General features: G+C 35.4%; 1 protein-coding gene and 2 long non-coding RNA genes across 5 annotated transcripts; 2 read left to right on the top strand and 1 right to left on the bottom strand.

The window, feature by feature from the left end:
- Positions 1 to 7033: 7033 nt before the first annotated feature.
- LOC147401031 (uncharacterized) lies at positions 7034 to 10101 on the top strand. Of its 2 annotated transcripts, XR_015178300.1 has the most exons (5): positions 7039 to 7786; positions 7893 to 7966; positions 8100 to 9534; positions 9660 to 9732; positions 9855 to 10101. It is a non-coding gene; the product is annotated as an uncharacterized LOC147401031 (long non-coding RNA). The 2 variants fall into 2 exon arrangements; XR_015178299.1 differs by having other exon boundaries at positions 7034 to 7786; positions 7893 to 9534.
- Positions 10102 to 11275: 1174 nt separating this feature from the next.
- AUG1 (HAUS augmin-like complex subunit) lies at positions 11276 to 21743 on the bottom strand. Of its 2 annotated transcripts, none has more exons than XM_086442128.1 (7): positions 21585 to 21743; positions 19228 to 19514; positions 19000 to 19132; positions 18749 to 18883; positions 18472 to 18595; positions 17301 to 17438; positions 11276 to 11526 (listed from the first exon to the last, which is right to left on the bottom strand). In XM_086442128.1, the coding sequence occupies exons 2-7, from the start codon at positions 19484 to 19486 to the stop codon at positions 11419 to 11421; spliced, it is 897 nt and encodes a 298-aa protein (XP_086298254.1). In that variant the 5' UTR covers positions 19487 to 19514; positions 21585 to 21743; the 3' UTR covers positions 11276 to 11418. The 2 variants fall into 2 exon arrangements, with proteins under 2 accessions (XP_086298254.1, XP_086298253.1); XM_086442127.1 differs by lacking the exon at positions 11276 to 11526 and adding an exon at positions 16766 to 17205.
- Positions 15040 to 15842, top strand: LOC147401030 (uncharacterized). The gene is made up of 3 exons (XR_015178302.1): positions 15040 to 15282; positions 15408 to 15480; positions 15603 to 15842. It is a non-coding gene; the product is annotated as an uncharacterized LOC147401030 (long non-coding RNA).
- Positions 21744 to 22103: the final 360 nt, after the last annotated feature.

The following is a 22103-nucleotide window of genomic DNA, read 5'->3' as shown; positions in this document are numbered from 1 at the left end:
ATTCTAAATTGTTATAATGAAGTTATTTATATAAAAAGTTCAAAATTCAAAAATTAAATAATAATTAATTAATCAATTCAATTATCCTTTATCTTTTAATTACTTTTTAGTTTTATGTTATATTTTCTTTCAAATTATTACTTGTTTATTAATTGAATCTATTGATTTAGAGTGTTTCATTGAACATAACTTATTGAATCTATTAATTCCCACATTTTTGATACGTCAAGTGGTATCAGAGTTTTTGCTATGATCCACACTCATAGCTGGTGAAAGAGAATTCATCACTAAAATTGAATTGGGAGCCTAATACAAGAAGTTTGAAAAATGTGAACATCTCAGTTGTACTATTTGCAATTTATTACCAGTATAATATGTTGATCTTTTAACTCGATATAGTCTTTTGCAAACTACATGCAAAGTGCAAATTAATAATAGATAGTGGAAGTTCGAAAAATATAATTTCAAGCTACATGGTTGATGCACTCAAATTACCCTTTACGCAACACTTTACACTTTATTCTATAGGTTCGATAGACAATTAATACAAGAAGAATGTAACAAGACAATGCTCCATTTCTTTTAGTATTGGGCAATATAAGGATGATGTTATTTGTGACATCATCCCAATAAGAGCATGTCATATCTTATTGGAAAGGCCTTGGCTTCATAATACTGATGTCACCTACCAAGGCAAAACCAACACTTATTCTTTCATGCATAATGGTGTTAAATTGATCATACACCCTTCCTATACCAAGCCCAAGGTTGTCCAACCAATCAATGAGAAAATAATTTCTACCAACATCAATAGGGACTTAAAGGAAACAAGCCAAGTCATTGTTGTGGTAATACAATCTTCTAACCAAAACCCTTCTATTCAAGTTTCTCATAAAGTGGAACCCATCCTTGAAGAATTTTCTTATGTTCTTCATTTGGAATTATCAAATTCATTGTCTCCCATGAAGAATATACTTATCCTTACTAAGTTAGTAAGGATTTCCCCCTTACTAATGGTCCTTGGGCCCACCTTATGACATCCAAAAACATGATCTCATGCTTTAGGGTTGTATAGGACAAAATTCTATGAACTTGAACAAAAAAAGGTCAAAAAAGGTAATTTTTCACCATTGAATTTTACTTTAAATTTTGAAGTTAGGCATGAGTTAGGTAGCCATCCATTTAAAAAACCTTGGATTGAGGCAGAGGAAATTATTTTTTATCTAAGTTTTTCCAAGAAATCTAGAGGGGGCTATGGTGTTAGATGGTTAATGTGGTTATCCATTTGAGCAAAACTACCCCGAGTAAGGCTTAAAATCTTTACTAAGTTATCATGGAAGTTGCTTCTCTTTACTTGTTATTATTATTTTATTCAAATTTAAACTTACTTTATTCAGTTAAATTCTCATGTCTCCAATTGGTTAGTTGAGAAATGAAAGTGGGACGTACCTACTATATGACTGGATCAGAGACTGATCTTTTAATGGAAAAATTATTTAATCAACCCTAACTGATTTCTTTATAAACACCCCTTAAAATTTTCACATAACTTGAAATTTTTCACACGTTAAATAAACTTTTTTATTTCTTAACTCCCCTCAACCCGACTTCTGCTTTTCAATATGTGAGATTTGATGATTTAGTGAGATCAATCTTTTTTCCAATTATTGATATTAACCTTTTACAACCATTGATATAATGATTGTAAATCGTCAATCTCAACATTTAAAAGAATCATCAAGATCAACAATTTGAATTAGCGATTTTGTTAGGGTGAGAGAGCATTAAGAAAGAAATATTTTACAAATCGAGTTGTTAAGATATATACCATCCCAAAACTCAAGGTGCATTTAGAAAGATGCCCCTACTGCAAGGTCTATTAAGTGATTTTCCCTATTTATTTTATTTTTTCCCCGCTCAAATATAATCATATCCATAGTTTTAAAACTAGTTGAGCTGATTCAAAATTCGACCGAATTGATTAATCTAAGAAACTGAATAGAACCAACAAGTGTTTGAAACAATTCGGCGCTTGCATGCACTTATTATTGGCATTGGATTCTCTGAGATATAACGTATTTACAATTGTTCTAGTATGCGTTACATTGTGTATCACCAATGCACTTGTCTGTGTCTAATCATTTTTCTTTATAAGATTGGCATTGGAATCTCTGAGATATAACGTATTTATAGTGGTTCCAGTATGTGTTACACTATGTATCATTAATGCACTTATCTATTTGTAATCATTTTTGTTTGTACGATTGGGAGAATCTTACAATTGTTCCAATATGCGTTTAGGACTGAAAATGATCCGATTTTTATCCAGAATCCGATCCGAAAAATATTTGGATCTGGATTTGAAATATAAGTTTTTGGATTTGATTCGAATAGAGTTTACAGATTCAAATACATTTTCGAATCAGTTTCAAATCAACCTTACTTCAATCCGATAAAATCCGCACTGAATATTTTTATAAATGAGACTTATTTCTTGTCTCCCTCTTTGTTAAATTATATATAATAATAATAAAAATAAATAATTCTACCGAATCTTCCCTAGACAACAAAAATTCTTGGCTGTCAACTTCTCAACTGAACTTCCAACGATGATGGATGTTGTTCTCTCTCTATCTCTTCCACCCCCCCCCCCCCCCCCCTCCCCCCTCCCCTCACCTCCCCTCCCCTCGTACTCTCTCTTAAAGATTTAGATGGTTCAACCAACTAACTTACCTTTTGGGATATGTATTATGTATGAAGTATTAACATTCTTTTTGAACGATAGGGATAGGAGGCAGCGTCTGAACAAACAAAAAAGAAGAGGAAAAAGAATCTCATTTTTTTTTTTCTTTACCTAGAATAGGTATACTCTTTACCTTACCCATCTACAAAAAAATAGGGGGGATATCTCTAGACACCCAACTGGATAAGTATTATCATGATCTAGACTATTAACGAACAACAAGCATCTCCAGCGAATCCACAAGCGGCTCCAGCGCAGCCCCACCCTGAAGTGGAACCACCGCAACAGGTCCCCATGACGGGATCTGATATGACTCGTTACCAAAATGAGATTGGCGACCTCGTAATGGAATTGCGAAACGAAGAAAATAGCCCTTTGCCCGACGAGCCTTACCGCTTACAGCGGACCATTGAGCTTTTGGAAGATAAATGGGGCACTCCATAGCATTGGGTGACCAAGTATGCGATCCTATCTATGCAGATTTCCTATCAGCACCAATAAAAAGTAAAATACAAATAATAGTTATGTATTGATTTCGCCCCATAAGCGGGACCACCACCCAATAGCATGTTCTCGCCAAAAGCATATACCCATATTTCTTCTAGAAAATCTCCTAGTTGTTCAAGAGAAACTAGAAAGAAATTCTTTAACCCGAAAGAATTCTTTTTAGATGCAGGATATCTATCCAGAAGTTTTCGCAACTCAATCATGTATGATGGAATTATCAAAGATTCCATGAGTGCTTTAGGGTGTCCCCAAGATATCTAAGAACCAAACTCAAGAAATGGGTAATCAACATAACCTACGACAGAACGTTAGAAATTGATCGATTGAGGTACCTAAACCATGGATTTCAAGATGGCGAGTTTGGAGAGATTTTTTGGTCTCATTGTCCTTATGGTTCTATTGATCTTCGTTTTCTTTCTCTGGGTTTGTATGGTAGGGCATTACTGTTACCATATACAATTTGGGACTCTAATATTAGCTCTACATATTATCTTGCCATGTATATATGCTGATTATTAGGAATCAGTTAGATTCCGTGTATAGCATATACTTCCGTGTATAGATGGAATGGAAGCAAGAAAATTAAAAAGTTGCGGAAGTCAGAAGGCAACGCTTCCAAAAGGTTCTCTTTAAACGTTCTGATTTCTCTACTATTTTGACATGGTATTAGAGTAGGCTCGAATACTTGCCTGTTTTAATTTTTTTTTCTTCATTCGGGGTGTTTATGTGGTGATTTCAACGCTGTCTGTGGTTGTTTTTTGGTTTGGTTATTTCTGTCAGCAACCTCTGTTGCATTTTTCAGTTCTGTTCTGGAAGTCTGAGTTGGCTTTGATTTTTTCTATTTGTTGTTGGTGCCCTTTGTCATGTTTCCTGCTCTGGGATATTATTTTCGGAGCCTCTATTGTTGATTTCTGGTTGGTTGTGGCTTTTAGAAATCTCTATTGAAAGTTTTTGGTTTCGGGTCAACAAGTTTTTCTCATTATAATTTTCTGGTGGGATATTCTCTTTGTCTCTTAGTTGCATCATATCATCGGATAAGTTGGAATTGTTCCATATTAAGTTTACTGGTAAAAATTATTTTGCTTGGGAGTTTCAATTTAAATTATTTGTTAAAGGAAAAGAATTGTGGGGTCATATTGATAAGAGTGCTCCTGCACCTCAAGGTGTTGAGGCTTTCTCTAAGTGGGAAATTAGGGATGCTTGGGTTATGACTTGGATCCTTAGCTCGGTTGAGCCTCATCTTGTTCTCAATTTGAGGCCTTATAAAACTGTTGCTGCTATGTGAAATTATCTTAACACAATTTACAATCAAGACAACTCCGCTAGGCAATTTCAATTGGAGTATGAGATGGCTAATTTCACACAAGGAAGTCTCTCAATTGAAGAATATTTTTCTGGTTTTCAAACTTTTTGGGCTGATTATTCTAACATTGTTTATGCTAATGTTCCCGCTGCAGCTCTCTCTGATATCCAAGCAATGCATGCAACCAGCAAGAGCGATCAATTCTTGATGAAGTTATGACCCGACTTTGACATTGCACGGTCTAATATGATGAATCGTCATCCTGTACCATCTCTGGATGCTTGTTTGAGTGAACTTCTTTGTGAGGAGCAATGTATCTCAACTCAAGCTACCATGGAAAATCGGACTAATGTTAGTGCACCTGTTTCTATGGTTTATGTAGCACAGAGGAGGAATAAGGGTAGAGACATGTGTGTTGTCCAGTGTTTTAGTTGTAAAGCTTTTGGTCATATTGCTCGGGATTGTCTCAAGAAGTTCTGTAACTACTGCAAAAAACATGGTCATATCATCTCTGCTTGTCCCATTCGACTTGAAAGGAAGCAGAGTACTGCTTATCATGCCTCCACTAGTGCCTTTAGTTCTGTTGCATTGCTTGCTGCCTCACCGGTTGTTCCTATTCTTGCTCCTACAACCTTGGCAAACCCAAACACACTCATTCCTGAAATGGTACCAAAAATGAACATTTCTACATTTTCTACTTTTGGGCTCTCAGGTAAGCATAAAGTTTCTTATAAACCATGGTATTTTGACTCTGGAGCCTCTAACCATATGACCAATATTGTTGTTTCTTTTTCCAATGTCAGAAATTATGATGGAAATCTGAAAATTAACACCGTTGATGGCAGTTCTCTGCTTATCAGTGATGTTGGTGATCTCTCCTCTTCCTTAACTAATGTTTTTGTGTCTCCTGGCTTCTCTACAAATCTTATTTCTGTTGGTCAATTGGTTGATAATAATTGTAATGTCCATTTCTCCTATTTTGGTTGTGTTGTACAGGATCAAGTGTCAAGGAAGATGTTCGTGAAGGGGCCTAAAGTGGGACGACTCTTTCCTTTTCATGTCTCTCCTTCCACTATTATTCCTAGTTTTCCTTTACTTTCCTTTGCATGTAATGTTGTTGGTTCTAAAAATAAGATCTGGCATAGACATCTAGGCCACCCAAACTCCGAAGTACTTCGTACTTTGTTTAATTTTGGATTATTGGGAAATAAAACATGTTCTTTTCTTGATCTTTCTTTTGATTGTACATCATGCAAACTTGGCAAAAGTAAAGTTCTACATTTTCCTCATCATGCATCTCGTGCCTCACAATGTTTTGATATTATTTATAGTGATGTTTGGGAGATTGAACCTATTGTTTCTTAAGCGCATTACAAGTACTTTGTTAACTTTCATTGATGACTTTAATCGCTTTACTTGGGTTTACTTCCTCTAGGCTAAAATCGAAGTTTTTTAGTCTTTAAGCGTTTTCTTGCACTTATTAAGACTCAATTCTCTAACAGCATCAAGGTCTTGCATTCTAATTCTGGCGATGAATACATGTCTAATAAGATTCAAAACTTTCTTCAAAGCAAAGGAATCATCTCTCAGCATTCTTGTCCTTCGACACCATAGCAAAACGGTGTTGCTGAGAGGAAAAATTGCCACCTTCTTGATGTGGTAAGAACTCTTTTACTTGAATCATTTGTTCCCCCTCATTTTTGGTGTAAAACACTTTCTACTGCAGTTCATTTGATCAATTGCTTACCCTCTTCTACGTTAAATCATGTTTCTCCTTTTTTTTTAAAGTTGTTTAGTTATTCTCCTTTATATTATGATCTTTATACATTTGGTTGTGTTTGTTTTGTGCATCTCCCTACTCATGAACGACATAAACTTACTGCTTAGTTTGTTAAGTGTATTTTTTTCTGTTATGCTATCCCTCAAAAAGGTTATGTTTGTTATGATCCAAATGCTCGTCGTATACGGGTTTATCGGAATGTGATTTTATTTGAAAATCAATATTTCTTTTCATCTCATGTTGAGCTGCCATCTGCATCTTTATTTCTTCTGCCTAGTTTTTTTGATTCCCCAACAATTGTGGGAAGGTTCAAGCTTAGTTTTGTGTATGAAAGACGTAGTCAACATGAGTCTGATCCTATTTCCACTGTGCCCCTTTTTCGATCTTGACCTAGCGCCTGATCCTGCTCCTGCTTCCACTACTCTTCGTCGGTCTACTCGTCCTTCTCGACCCCTTAATTGGTATGATTTCTTCTATCATGTCTCTGTTGTCGCTACCTTATCCACTATTTCCATTCCCTCTTGCTACAAGCAGGTCATGAAACATAAGTGTTGGCAAAATGCAATGCAAGTAGAACTTCAAGCACTTGAGGAGCATCATACTTGGGATATTGTTCCTTGTCCTCCTACAGTCAAACCTATTGGGATTAAATAAAACTTCGTTCTGATGGCTCTTTGGATCTGTTCAAAGCTCACCTTATAGCTTTGGGTAACAAGCAGGAATATGAGATTGATTATGAGGAGACATTTGCTCCTATTGCCAAAATGACCACGGTTAAAACCATCTTAGCTATTGTCGCTTCACAGTCGTGGCATCTATATCAGATGGATGTGAAGAATGTCTTTCTTCATGATGATCTCCAATAAGAGATTTTCATGAAGTTTCCCTTTGGTATGACTATTTCTTCTCCTCATGATGTTTGTAAGCTAAGGCATTCTCTGTATGGGCACAAGTAGGTGCCCCGGGCTTGGTTTGAGAAGTTTTGTAGTACACTTTTTTCATTCAATTTTACACAAAGTCAGTATGATTCTTCTCTCTTCTTCCACACGCCTGCATCAGGTATACGCCTACATCGGGTATAGTCCTTCTCTTGGTTTATGTGGATGATATTATCATTACTGGTACTGACTGTGGTTTGATTACTAAACTTCAGCAGCTGTTATATACAACTTTCCATATGAAAGATCTTGGCCAGCTCACATTCTTTTTAGGATTGGAAGTTCATTATCGAGTCCATGGTATTTTCGTGAACCAGCATAAGTATATTCAAGATCTTATCACTTGGGCTGGTGTGGAGGACACTTCTTCTGTTGATACTTCTATGGAGGTAAATGTTAAATACAGGAAAGATGAAGAGGACCTTCTGGATGTTCCTATTCTCAATCAGCACATGGTTGGAAGTCTTATCTACTTGACTACTACTCAACCTGATATCTCCTATGCTGTTCATCAGGTCAGTCAGTTTATATTTTCTCCTTGACATTTCTATCTTGCTGCAGTTCACCGCATCATCCACTATCTTCGAAGTTCACTTACTCGTGGGTTATTCTTTTTACTAGCTTCTCTATTCAACTTGTTGCCTATAATGATGATGATTGGGCTGGGTGTCCGGATACATGTTGTTTTACTACAGGTTGGTGTATGTTTTTAGGTGATGCCTTAATTTCTTGGAGATGTAAGAAACAAGATCGTGTTTCTAAATCCTCTTATGAGGCCTAGTATCATGCCATGTCTATTGCTTGTTCTGAAATTGTATGGCTATGCAGTCTTCTTGAGGAGCTTGTGTTTCCTCAGACTACTTATACACCTCTTCATACTGATAACAACTATTCAGATTGCCACCAATCCCGTTTTCCATGAACGCACCAAGCACATTGAAGTTGATTGTCATTCTATTCAAGATACCTTGGAAAGTCGGGTGATATCTCTTCCTCACATTTCTTCTGATCTTCAAGTGGCTGATGTCTTCACCAAAGCTATGACTCGACAGCGGCATCAATTTCTTGTTGGCAAATTGTTGCTGGTTGACTTACCAGCATCAATTTGGGGGGGATGTTACCGTATACAACTTTAGGAGTTTATACAATTTAGGACTCTACTATTAGCTGTACATATTATCTTGCCATGTATATATGTTGAATATTAGGAATCAGTTAGATTCTGTGTATAGTATGTACTTCTGTGTATAGATGAAATTGAAGGAAGAAAATTAAAAGGCTGCGGAAGTCAGAGGGCAACGCTTCCAAAAAGTTCTCTTGAAACGTTCTGGTTTCTCTAGTATTTTGGCTATTACTTCTTGTCTCGTCCTCGATCAATAAAGGTATCTAAACCTTGTTTCAATTCTTTTTTGGTTTGTCCAATTTTTATCGTCTCAGTCTTGTTATCGAAATTCCCAAAACCTTAAATTCTTCGATCAACCGAGATTTCCAAACCCTAATTTCTCAACTGATTTCCTATTGTATCGGATCGAATAGATTTTGAGTCAAAGGAAAAATTAATCGAATCGGATTTGATTTAAATCTTTTCTAATCCGATTCGATCTAGATCTAGATCAATCATAAGGTAAAATTTTCGGATCGACAATGGTTTGATACTGAACTGATCCATTGCCAGCCCTATATGCGTTACAATGTGTATAATTAATGCACTTGTCTGTTTGTAATAATTTTTCCTTATAAGATTGGCATCAGATTCTCTGAGATATAACATTTTTACAGGTTTTCCAGTGTGCGTTATACTGTGTATCATCAATGCATTTGTCGGTTTCTAATATTTTCCTTTTAAGATTAGCATTGGACTTATCAATGCAATTGTCGGTTTCTAATATTTTAATATTTTCCTTATAAGCTTCACATTGGAATCATCAATGCACTTGTTGGTTTCTAATCATTTTCCTAATAAGATTCATGTATTTACAGTTGTTCCAGTATGCGTTACACTGTATATCATCAATGCCCTTGTCTGTTTCTAGTCATTTTTCCTTATAAGACATGGGGTCCTCTAGTTGGACCTTATCTTTTTTCGACTCTTCGGTGTAGATTATTGTTGGTGCCATGAAAGGTGATAAGAAACCTTGGAGGCTCTTCAATCAGAGCCATTTGAGCAGTATAGATTTACAGGTTTGTCTCGATGGTATTCTAGGAATGGGTGGAATCGGAAATAAAAACTTGGTTCGAGGGGAAATAAGGGGCTGAAATAATGGTACATCATTTTTATTTCAATTCACTTTTCTTTCATTTTCCTTCTCTGTGTCAATGATCTCTTTATGATATTTGCTTTGATTCCCCTTTCTAAATATTTTTCTAATTGATTTGTACTTCTTTCAGTTACAATCCCCAGTCATATTCCACTATATACAAAGCCAAGTCTTCTGTTATTGTTAACAATAACAGATTATTAGTGAGTAACACTTCCGTATTTGAATTTTACTTCTTTTAATTTTATTGAATTATCATGAAAGCTTTCTTTGTTTTTCTTTTTTTTATAACTGGTATTTGATTCTAACTTGATTCATCATACAGTGAGGTCAGGGACCTTAGGAGTCAGAGAGAAGTGTGCCAATGTTGAAGGAAGAACATGTTGTGGTCATAGAGAGGAGGTTAGGCAAGTTTGAGGCAGGAAGTGTAGCAAAGGTAGAGCTGAAAAGGCAACAAAATATGTTAATTATAAACCTAGTTTATTGTGGTTCTCCACCAGTTTGTTATATTTTTTTTTTGTTGGTTCAAAAGAAAATACATGAGATTATGTTACAATTATGTGTTGTGCAAAGATTTTGATTCACTCTTGGCATTTCATTGACAAGCAAAAGAAAAATGTCTAAAACATTATCTTTTACTGTTTCTTGGATTAGACTTGCTTCAGATCAGATCTGTTTTGGAAGTCTGTTTAAATTGAAAGGCATTTCACTTAGGATAGAAAATAGGGCATAAAATAGATGAATTTTATTCGAAATCTGAGTGATCCGAAATCCGAATATAATGGATCTGGGCCCTTGGAGTATATGGTTGAAATGTCGAATACAGTTTGATGTTCCACGATCCTAGTCAGATCTGGGCTCCGTCCAAATTATATAATGCTCTGAAAATTATAATGGTATAGAAATTAATGAACAAGTATAAAAGAAAAAATGTTGAACGATCTAGAATTATCAAGACCCAATCCGAACCAAATGAAGCAATTCGGTCAGGTTGGATCCAGATTAAGTGAATCAAAATAATTCGGATATGGTTTATCTAGTAGGATCCAAGTTGGATTCGGATCCAATCAAATATTTTTTTATCTAAATATGGATATACTCAGATCTGGACCGAATCCAACTCGTTTTAAGTCCTAATAAAAAATATCCAACACCATTAAAAAATAATTTTCTTAAGAATTGAATATACCCTCATCCAAATAAGGGACTAGCTGATTAAATTGACAAAATAAAAAACCAATTAATTGGTGAAGTATCAATTAACCACAAAATATGGTAACATTTTTCACCCTTCAATTAACCTCAATTTTCTTTTCTTCCACATTCAAATTTCAAGAACAAGAACAGATCTTTTGGGAGATTAAAGATGAAGAGATATGAAAGAAGAAGAAAGATGGTTTCTAAGGCCTCCTGACTCCCATCTTTTTGAAAGAAATACTTCATCTATTAACAAGGAACGAACTTGGGTCATCAAACTCCAGCTTATCATCTTTTAGTTTCATTTCTTCCTTTTCAGCAATGAAATTATTCGCAGATGTAGACTACAGTGATAGGAGGGGAAGATAATCTTTATTCAAGAGTGACTACAAAAATGCATTAGTCAATCATCAAAGTAAGAGCTCGGAGTGCAATCGTGTCAAGTTGTTGCCAAAACACTTGACAGATTTCCAACTCACACTGTGTGCGTGTGTGCATGTTCATTTGTCCTATAGTTAGTGACCAAGAGGAATCAATGCGACTCCTGAATGAATGAATGAATGACTTCACATAACACAAAGCCGCCACTCCAAAACATAAGTCTCTGAAAGACATGAAAGCATGCATGTACAAGGAATACGCAAATTCATTAATGAAAAGTACACACACACACACACACACACACCAGGAAATTATTCTGTCGTGGCAAGAGCCAAATGCAACACTCCTTCAAAATACTTCTCAGCAGCAGCAAGTTGCCTTCTTTTATCCTCAATAGCCAAAGCCGCCAAAGCTTTATCCTGCACATGAAAGACATTCGTTCTCTGAGTTCAAGTTGTCCTAAAAATGTATCAAGTGCATACCACGACTGTGGTCTAATGAGTTTAGGCATTACAGGACGCAAGTCTTGGTAGCTTCTTAAGGTGTCTAATATGGGCTTTGTTTTCTTCTCCAACTCCTTTCTATGCTCAGCCATTTCAACTAGCACAATCTGAGGAGTAGCCCACACGATTTAGTAAAATTACAACTATTAGTACTTATAAGCAAATTTTAGATAAACAGAAAGATGTGTGGATTACAAATACAAGTTGCTCACATCTATACCTTAACCCAACTTTTGGGGCTGGCAATATTAATTCCATTTTGCTACCCAATCAACCAACAAAACTCAAAGTGGGAAAAAAAATAGTAAAAAAGTCTTCATAACAATTTCCTCTAAAACACAAAAGCATTAGCCATAACTAGTTGTGAAGTTTAGTGGATTTGAGTATCTAAATTATGTCATGTCTATGTCTTTTTCCGAGGGTCAGTGCCTTCCCTACATTGTAGTCATCCACTGTTGAAAAGAAAAAAGACAAGCTAGAGTTTGGAGAGAGGGGGAGGGGTGGTACGATACTGATGTGGGACATTTACATCTCTAAGTAGTTTTCTAATTCTATTAGATTTTATTTATATTTCTAGTTTTAGTAGTATTTCTATTTCATAGTTATTTTAGGAGTACAATTCCTTATTAGGCATAAGTTTGGCGTAATATTTCAATTTCAATTTCATTGAATTTTACTTTAAATTTTGGAGTTATGTGTAAGTTCGGTAGCCATCCATTTTAAAAACCTCGGATCGAGCTAGAGGAAATTATTTTGGAGTTAGATGGAAGTTGTTTCTCTTTACTTACTATTAATTTATTTTTTTTATTTTTTTTTTTTTCAAATTTAACCTTCCTATATTCAGTTAACTTCTCATGTGTCCGATTGGTTAGTTTAGAAATGAAAGTGGGACGTACCTACTATTTGACTGGATCAGAGACTGTTCTTTTAATGGAAAATTTATTTAATCAACCTTGACTGATTTCTTTCTAAACACCCCTTAAAATTTTCAGATAATATGATAACACATTAAATAAACCCTTTTTATTTCTATACCCCCTCTACCCGACTACCTCTTCTCAATGTGTGATATTGATGATTTATCATTGAGATCAATCTTTGTTCCAATTCTTGATATTAACCTTTTTACAACCATTGATATAATGATTGTAAATCATCAATCTCAACATTTAAAAGAATCATCGAGATTAACAATTTGAATTTGCGATTTTGTCAGGGTGAGAGAGCATTAAGAAAGAAATATTTTACTAACCGAGTTGTTAAGATATCACCTCAAAACTCAAGGTGCATTTAGAAAGATGCCCCTACTGCAGGGTCTATTAAGTAATTTTCCCTATTTATTTTATTTTTCCCCGCTCAAACATAATCATATCCATAGTTTTAAAACTAGTTGAGCTGATTCAAAATTCGACCGAATTGACTAACCTAAGAAACTGGATAGAACCAACAAGTATTAGAAACAATTCGGCGCTTGCATGCACTTATTATTGGCATTGGATTCTCTGAGATATAACGTATTTACAGTTGTTCTAGTATGCGTTACACTGTGTATCATTAATGCACTTGCCTATTTCTAATAATTTTCCTTTATATGATTGAGAAAATCTTTTATTTGTTCCAGTATGTTTAGGGCTGATAATAATGATCCGATTTTTATTTGGAATCTGATCCGAAAATAATTTGGATCTGGATTTGAAATATAAGTTTTTAGATTTGATTCGAATAGACTTTACGGATCCAAATACATTTTCGAATTGGTTTCAAATCAATATGATAAAATCCGTTCCAAATATTTTTATATATGAGACCCGTTTCTTGTCTCCCTCTTTCACCCCATAAGCGGGACCATCACCCAATAGCATGTTCCCGCCAAAAGCATAACCCTGTATTTCTACTAGAGAATCTCCTAATTGTTCTAGAGCAACTAGAAAAAGATTCTTTAACTTGAAAGAATTCTATTTAGACGTAGGATATCTATCCAGAAGTTTTCAAACCTCAATCATGTATGATGGAATCATCAAAGATTCCATGAGTGCTTTAAGGCGTCTCCAAGATATATAAGAACCAACGACAGAATGTTAGAAATCGATCGATTGAGGTATCTAAACCCAGGATTTCAAGATGGAGAGTTTGGAAAGATTTTTTGGTCTCATTTATCCTTATGGTTCTATTGATCTTCCTTTTCTTCCTTTGGGTTTGTAAGCTAAGGTGTTATTTCTTCTTGTCTTGTCCTCGATCAATCAAGGTATCTAAACTAGGGGTGCAACTTGGTCTGGTTCAAATCGAGAACCGAACCAAACCGATAGCTTTGGGGTGGTTTGTTTGGTTTGGAACAAGTTGCGGTTCGGTTCCGGGTTATGAAAATGGAGAACCAATCAATTCGGTTCGGTTCTCGGATCAAGCTTGTATAGAACCGAACCAAACCAAACCGAGAATTGAACCCCTATGTAATAAATAAATATATATGTATATAATAATTATTATGAATTATTTTAAGAGTTAGTACATAGATTAGTGATTTTTTATGGATAAACTAATGGTTTTTTATGGATAGATTTGTGATTTATTATATGAAATTTTATGTTTATTTATTTATTAAAAAATATTACTTATAATTTATAAAATATTTGCAATCCATAGAACTGAACTGAACCAAATTGACTTTAATTTGGTTTGGTTCCAATGGAATTTGGTTCTGGTTCTGGTTCTGGTTCTTATTTAGTGGAACCGACCTATATCGATTCGGTTCCAATTTGACCTCAAACCGAAGTGAACTGAACCAAGTTGCACCCCTAATCTAAACCCTGTTTCAATTCTTTCTTGGTTCATCCATTTTTTATCGTCTCAATCTTTTTACCGAAATTTCCAAACCCTTAAATTCTTTAATCAACCGAGATTCCCAAACCCTAATTTCTCAACTGATTTCCTCTTGTATCGGATCGGATAGATTTTGGATTGAAGGAAAAATTAATCGGATCGAATTTCATCCAGTCTAGATCTAGATCAATCATAAGGTAAAATTTTCGGATCGACAATGGTTACATATTGATTTGATACCGAACTGATCCATTGCCAACCTTATATGCGTTACAATGTGTATCATTAATGCACTTGTCTGTTTGTAATCATTTTTCCTTATAAGACTGGCATCAGATTCTCTGAGATATAACATCTTTACAGGTTTTACAGTGTGCGTTACACTGTGTATCATCAATGCACTTGTCGGTTTCTAATATTTTAATATTTTCCTTATAAGATTCGCATTGGAATCATCGATGCACTTGTCGGTTTCTAATATTTTAATATTTTCCTTATAAGATTCGCATTGGAATCATCAATGCACTTGTCGGTTTCTAATATTTTCCTAATAAGATTCGTGTATTTACAGTTTTTCCAATACGCGTCACACTGTGTATCATCAATGCCCTTGTTTGTTTCTAGTCATTTTTCCTTATAAGATATGAGGGTCCTCTAGTTTAACCTTATGTTTTTTCGACTCTTCTGTGTAGAATATTGTTGGTGCCATGAAAGGTGATAAGAAAACTTGGAGGCTCTTCCATCAGAGCCATTTGAGCAGTATAGATTTACGGGTTTGTCTCGATGGTATTCTAGGAATGGGTGGAATCGGAAATAAAAACTTGGTCAAAGGGGAAGTTACTGGCTGAAATAATGGTACATCATTTTTATTTCAATTCAATTTTCTTCCATTTTCCTTCTTTATGTCAATGATCTCTTTATGATCTTTGCTTTGATTTCCGTTTCTAAATATTTTTCTAATTGATTTGTACTTCTTTCAGTTACATTCCCCAATCTTATTCCCCTATATACAAAGCCAAGTCTTCTGTTATTGTTAATAATAACAGAATATTAGTGAGTAACACTTCCATCTTTGAATTTTACTTCTTTTAATTTTATTGAATTATCATGAAAGCTTTCTTTGTTTTTCTTTTTTTTTTAACTGGTATTTGATTCTAACTTGATTCATCATACAGTGAGGTCAGGGACCTTAGGAGTCAGAGAGAAGTGTGCCAATGTTGAAGGAAGAACATGTTGTGGTCATAGAGAGGAGGTTAGGCAAGTTTGAGGCAGGAAGTGTAGCAAAGGTAGAGCTGAAAAGGCAACAAAATATGTTAATTATAAACCTAGTTTATTGTGGTTCTCCACCAGTTTGTTAGATTTTTTTTTTTTTTTGGTTGGTTTAAAAGAAAATACATGTGATTATGTTACAATTATGTGTTGTGCAAAGATTTTGATTTAGAGATCTTTTACTGTTTCTTGGATTAGACTTGAAAGGCATTTCACTTTGTATATAAAATAGGGCATAAAATGGATGAATTTTATTCGAAATCTGAGTGATCCGAAATCCAAATATAGTGGATCTGGGCCCTTGGAGTATATGGTCGAAATGTTGAATACAGTTTGATGTTCCACAATCCAAGTCAGATCTGGGCTCCATCCATATATCCGCCTAGATCCAGAGTATACAATGCTCTGAAAATTATAATGGTATAGAAATTAATGAATAAGTATAGAAGCAAAAATGTTGAATGATTCGGAATTATTAGAACCAATCCAAGCCAAATCAAGCAATTCGGTCAGGTTGGATCCAGATTAAGTGAATTAAAATAATACGGATATGATTTATCTAGTAGGATCCGAATTGGATTCGAATCCAATCAAAAAAAATTTATATCTAAATATGGATATACTCAGATCTGGACCGAATCCAACTCATTTTAAGCACTAATACAAAATATCCAACACCATTAAAAATTAATTTTCTTAAGAATTTAATATACCCTCATCCGAATAAGGGACTAGCCAATTAAATTGAGAAAATAAGAAACCAATGAATTGGTCATGTTTCAATTAATCACAAAATATGGTAACATTTTAAACCCTTCAACCTCAATTTTATTTTCTTCCACATTCAAATTTCAAGAACAAGATCGGATCTTTTGGGAGACTAAAGATGAGATATGAAAGCAGGAGAAAGATGGTTTCTAAGGCATCGTGACTCCCATCTTTTTGAAAGAAATACTTCACTTATTAACAAGGAATGAACTTGGGTCATCAAACTCCAGCTTATCACCTTTTAGTTTCATTTCTTCCTTTTCAGCAATTAAATTATTCGCGGGCGTAGACTACAGTGATAGGGGGGAAGATAATCTTTATTCAAGAGTGACCACAAAAATGCATTAGTCAATCATCAAAGTAAGAGCTCGGAGTGCAATCGTTTCAAGGTGTTGCCAAACACTTGACAGGTTTCCAACTCACACCATGTGCATGCATGCAGGCGTGTTCATGTGTCCTATAGCTAGTGATCAAGAGGGATCAATGCGACGCCTGAATGAATGAATGAATGACTTCACATAACACAAAGCCGCCACTCCAAAACATAAGTCACTGAAAGACATGAAAGCATGCATGTACAAGGAAAACGTGAATTCATTACATGAAAAGTACACACACACACACACCAGGAAATTATTCTGTCGTGGCAAGAGCCAAATGCAACACTTCTTCAAAATACTTCTCAGCAGCAGCAAGTTGCCTTCTTTTATCCTCAATAGCCAAGGCCGCCAAAGCTTTATCCTGCACACGAAAGACATTCGTTCTCTGAGTTCAAGCTGTCCTAAAAATGTATCAAGTGCATACCACGACTGTGGTCTAATGAGTTTAGGCATTACAGGAGGCAAGTCTTGGTAGCTTCTCAAGGTGTCTAATATGGGCTTTGTTTTCTTCTCCAACTCCTTTCTATGCTCAGCCATTTCAACTAACACACCGTGGCTAATATCTGAGGAGTAGCCCACACGATTTAGTATAGCCTGCACCCCAAAATTACAACTATTAGTACTTATAAGCAAATTTTAGATAAACAGAAACATGCGAGGATTACCAACACAAGTTGCTCACATCTATACCTTAACCCAACTTTTGGGGCTGGCAATATTAATTCCATTTTGCTACCCAATCAACCAAGAAAACTCGAAGTGGTAAAAAAAATAGCAAAAAAGTCTTCATAACAATTTGCACTAAAACACAAGCATTAGCCATAACTAGTTGTGAAGTTTAGTGGATTTGAGTATCCAAATTATGTCATGTCTATGTCTTTTTCTGGGGGTCGGTGCTTTCGCTACACTGTAGCCATCCACCATTGCAAAAAATAAAAAAAAAGACAAGCTAGAGTTTGGAGAGAGGGGGTGGTAGGATACTCAAGAGACAATGCTCAACTACTACACTAGAGAAGGGACAAGAAAGCATCCACTTGAGGCTCTCTTCATCCCCTTGGCATTGCCCTGTTCACCTCACAACTCCCATGTCAACAACTCATTCACATCATGGGCTCATAGCTCAGTTGGTTGACTTGGGGTCATGGCTTCAAGTCCAGCTTACCTATCCAAACCAAAAAGTTATTCATATCATCATGCCAACAATAGCTGCAATACCGCCACTAATCCTCGTATCTGATCCTTGCATGCTTACAATACCAAAACCATATGATCTACAATCCATTATCAATGGACACATAATTCACAATTAAATCCAAATTTGGGTATCCTACTGTAACATAATGTGACAATACTAACTGCAGTTTTTCTAATCAAATATTGAAATGTGTTATTCCTTTTGATAAGGTACGACAGAAATGACTAGTGAGGGCTTCTCAAGGTTGATCTAGACATGGTTTCAAACAAGGCATATCAAATTTTCTTGCATTTCACCTTTTGTTTTAAGTCACAGTTTTCTAAAGCTCAAATCAGTTGAATCTAAATCTTATTAGTTAGGCCTCTTCTTATGAACTATGTGTGCTAATGAGACAAAAGGGGAAAATAAATAACCGAGAAAACAAAGCAGCACCTTATAATTAGAATACTGTTGCAAGTATTGCCGCTCTTTTGATAGCATAATTGCCAAGTTTGTCTTCCAGTGAAGCATTTGGGCCTCACAATTAGCTACATCATCTTCCAACTGAGCAAGGGTTCTGCAAGTAAAAAGGAAAATTTTATTTTACTATTTCTATCATTTCTTGAAAGAAATACCATATCTACCCTTGAAAAATTAGTGTAAAAGTTGAAGTTAGGCAAGCAACTGAAGATCACAAGAATTTAAAGAGAAATTCCATATGCAAATCAACCTTTTCAAATATGTCAGTTGAGCGATTGCCTTGCGAGTGTAATCCAACAACACCTTGGATTCCTTTTGTACTTTGGCCCTCTTCTCCTCTACTCCAGTCTTCGTCAAAGAAATATCTCCCATTGCTACAAGATAACTAAATCCATTTACCCAGTAAGATAAGATTATCTTCTTCTATACTTAAATTTGAAAAGCAGTATTTGGTGTGTGTGGGTGGGTGAGTGGGTTGGGGGGAGGGGGGATTTAACTCACCTACTCATCTCAGTATCTCTTATATTCAGTAAATTTGCCACATTTGCAAGGACTTGAACAGATGCAACCGCATTCTGTGGTAAACTCTCTTGGGCCAATCCTACATTTTCAAGTATCTCTCTGATTCTTGCAGCTGAATGAAGAAGAAAAGATTTCATTATTGGGTTAAGAGACTGAAGGTTTGAAGATAACATGTATCAATATAAATACAGATAAAGAAAGACCAACCTTGCGAACGGTACTCCATTGCCTTTTGGCGAAAATCAGATGCAACAATACCGGCTGCCTGAGTTTTTGCTTGAGAGATAGTGGCAAGAGCATGTAAATGTGCGACACTTCGAGGTGTATATTCAAACTCTGGGACATCTTTCCCTGCAGCCTCAAATTGAGAAACAAGCCAAGCTTTTACTTCTGCAATGTGAGCAGTATCGAAACCACCCTTTCCTTCAGATACAGGAGGATCGACAGAGGAAATAAGATCACTCATCCTTTAATTTTTTTTGTTTGTTTCAAGGCTGCGTGATGAGAAATGAATTTTATGAGACAACACGATTCAAAAAGTGTTTTCAATTTTTATTTTTTTATAAACATAAAGTGTCTTCAAAATTTTCAATTACATTTTAACAAATAGCAACAATATACAAGTAAATCATTTATGCAGAACTTATTACAAATTCCAAAGGTCAGGACCCGCCATTCAAAGGGTTGGACCAAGGGGATCTATCAAAAATAAAAATTAACTGATCAAATGATCAGAAATTAGCATCACCTAACTTACTGCATAAATGTTGTTCGGATTGGTATTTTTCAACCAGATTCATGTGAAAGGTGTCTGTTTCTTTTTTTGTGATCCATCATGTTTTTTTTCCAATGAGTAAGCTAGACTTGAACCCACAACCTCTAAGTTGTTTTGCAATATGTCAAACCAACTTAGCTATGGGTCTAACTCCTTCAATCCATCATGCTATAAAAGAAATAAGCAGAAGCCGTTATATAGCCAAAAGTACTGTCTAAATTTGCAAGTTTTGATGACCTAACAAAACAGTGAAATTCTCTCTCATCACCCGATACCCACTCACAAAGCAACCCCATTGCTACTGTTAACCAACAAACTACTCCAGAAGACCAATCTATCGGAGAGGAGGAGAACTATGAATATAAGAGGGGTCACAAGGCTGAACTGGGGTAGGACACACCCGAGAGTGGAGGAAAATATACACTTAGCACTCACCCTCACCCATAAGGGTGGAAAGAATCAGACCCGTGACCCATACAAACCTAGCGCTCTGATACCATTTAACCAAACAACTCCTCCAAAAGACCGATCTGTTGGAGAGGGGGAGAACTATGAATACAAGAGGTTCACGGGGCTTAACTGGGGTATGACACACCAGAGAGTGGAGGAAAATATACAAGACCCCATCATCATTAACTCCGTTGCTGCCAACAAACCCATAATCATCGCCAAAATAGCCATCATCTCCACAATGATCAAATCCATAACCACCAATAGCACTACAACTAAACTGTGTTTCATTTGAATTCAACAGAGTGGATAACTATGTTGTAGTCCCCATTGGCAGAAATCATTTTACCATTTAATAGTGCCAAATTGGTATTTTGAGAAGCTCGGAGAACTCTTGAAATATATCTGAAGCTTACTTAAATAGAGGTGAAGGAAAGACACCAACAATTGAAGCAAAATTAACTATTGGGCGGGCTAGGATTCTTGTAGAAGCTATTAGTATAATTTCGTTAATCAACCTACATTTTGATTGTAGCTCATTTAGAACCCTAGTGAAGCAAAGATGGATATTATTTTTAAAAAGATACTATAATGAAGAAATCCCTAAAAGTTCAGATCTATGGATTCCAAATCCAAAGAACTAAAAGTGCAGTGTTTAGGTAAAATCTAGATTAACTTATCGGATATCCGATAATATCCAATTCGAATAATAGATCATATGGATGCAAGGGAATATTCATCCACAATTTAGTGAGGTTTATCTTAAGTCCTACTGTAGACCATCATATTTTGTTCTGAACTTGGTTATTGTAAACACAATGACCTGAAAATAAAAGATTCCAACATAATGAAATAGAGATTCCTTGCATCCATTATTCTCTCACATAATTCATCAAACACATTGGAATATGGATGCAACACAAGAATCAAGCTCAATGATTGCAATTTTAACTCATGAGCCTTACAAATTTGAATTAGAGAGAGAGAGAGAACTACTAAAATCAGAAAAAATCTATCCTAAACCATCCAAACTTACACAAAAATACAACTTTTTAAATTTCAAAAAAATTAAGTAATAAAAAATTGAAAAAGATTACTGTATTTCATTCCAACATGTTAATTTGATTTCAAAAATCGTAGTAGAAAGTAGAAACCCTAGATTTTAAAATTCTCTCCATGAATGAGAATGAACTTATACAGAAATCAAACCCTAAGTAGAAAACCAAATCAATCTCCAAAATGAGGCATCGAAATCTTATAACGATGAGGTTCAATCGATCCTCACCATTCCTAAAATCAAAATCCTATACACACAGACCTCTAGAGAGAGATTGCATACCTTGAAGCAACGAAGACGTCGCACCTTTGAGAGCTCTTCGATGTTCGACTTCGTGGGGTCGACTGTCTCCATGAAGAGAATTCCTATTCTTACGTCATCTGTTTTTTTTGGTTTGAATGCGGATCCTATGCACCAGGGTGGAGGAATGAAACTCTCTTCCTTCGCCTAAATACATGCCACGTAAGTTATAATCTCAGAAATTAAAGTTTGAAATATCTTCTTTTTAAAATTTCCTTGAATCGTAGATTACGTAGCATATATTGAGATGTGGGATGAGAGTTTCATTTCTCCACCTAGACTGCACACGATCTGAAGTCTTTTTAATTTTTATTTTACTTTGGGTGCTACTAGTAAAAGTTGGTGTGCCAATAGTAGTTTTCAGGTAACTCAATAGATTGCATCAATTATTTCAATTCCTCAAATAATTTTCGTTAGAATTAAAGCAAACCATGTCCTTGAGATGAATTGCAAATGCCTACTCATCTCATTAGTGGGTCTCGGACCAGATTTAAAACCATG

The sequence above is a fragment of the Akebia trifoliata genome, chromosome 5 (genome assembly GCF_017979445.1).
Source record: "Akebia trifoliata isolate Shusen 1 chromosome 5, ASM1797944v1, whole genome shotgun sequence".
Lineage (NCBI taxonomy): Eukaryota > Viridiplantae > Streptophyta > Magnoliopsida > Ranunculales > Lardizabalaceae > Akebia > Akebia trifoliata.
This window is presented reverse-complemented; position numbering and strand designations above follow the sequence as displayed.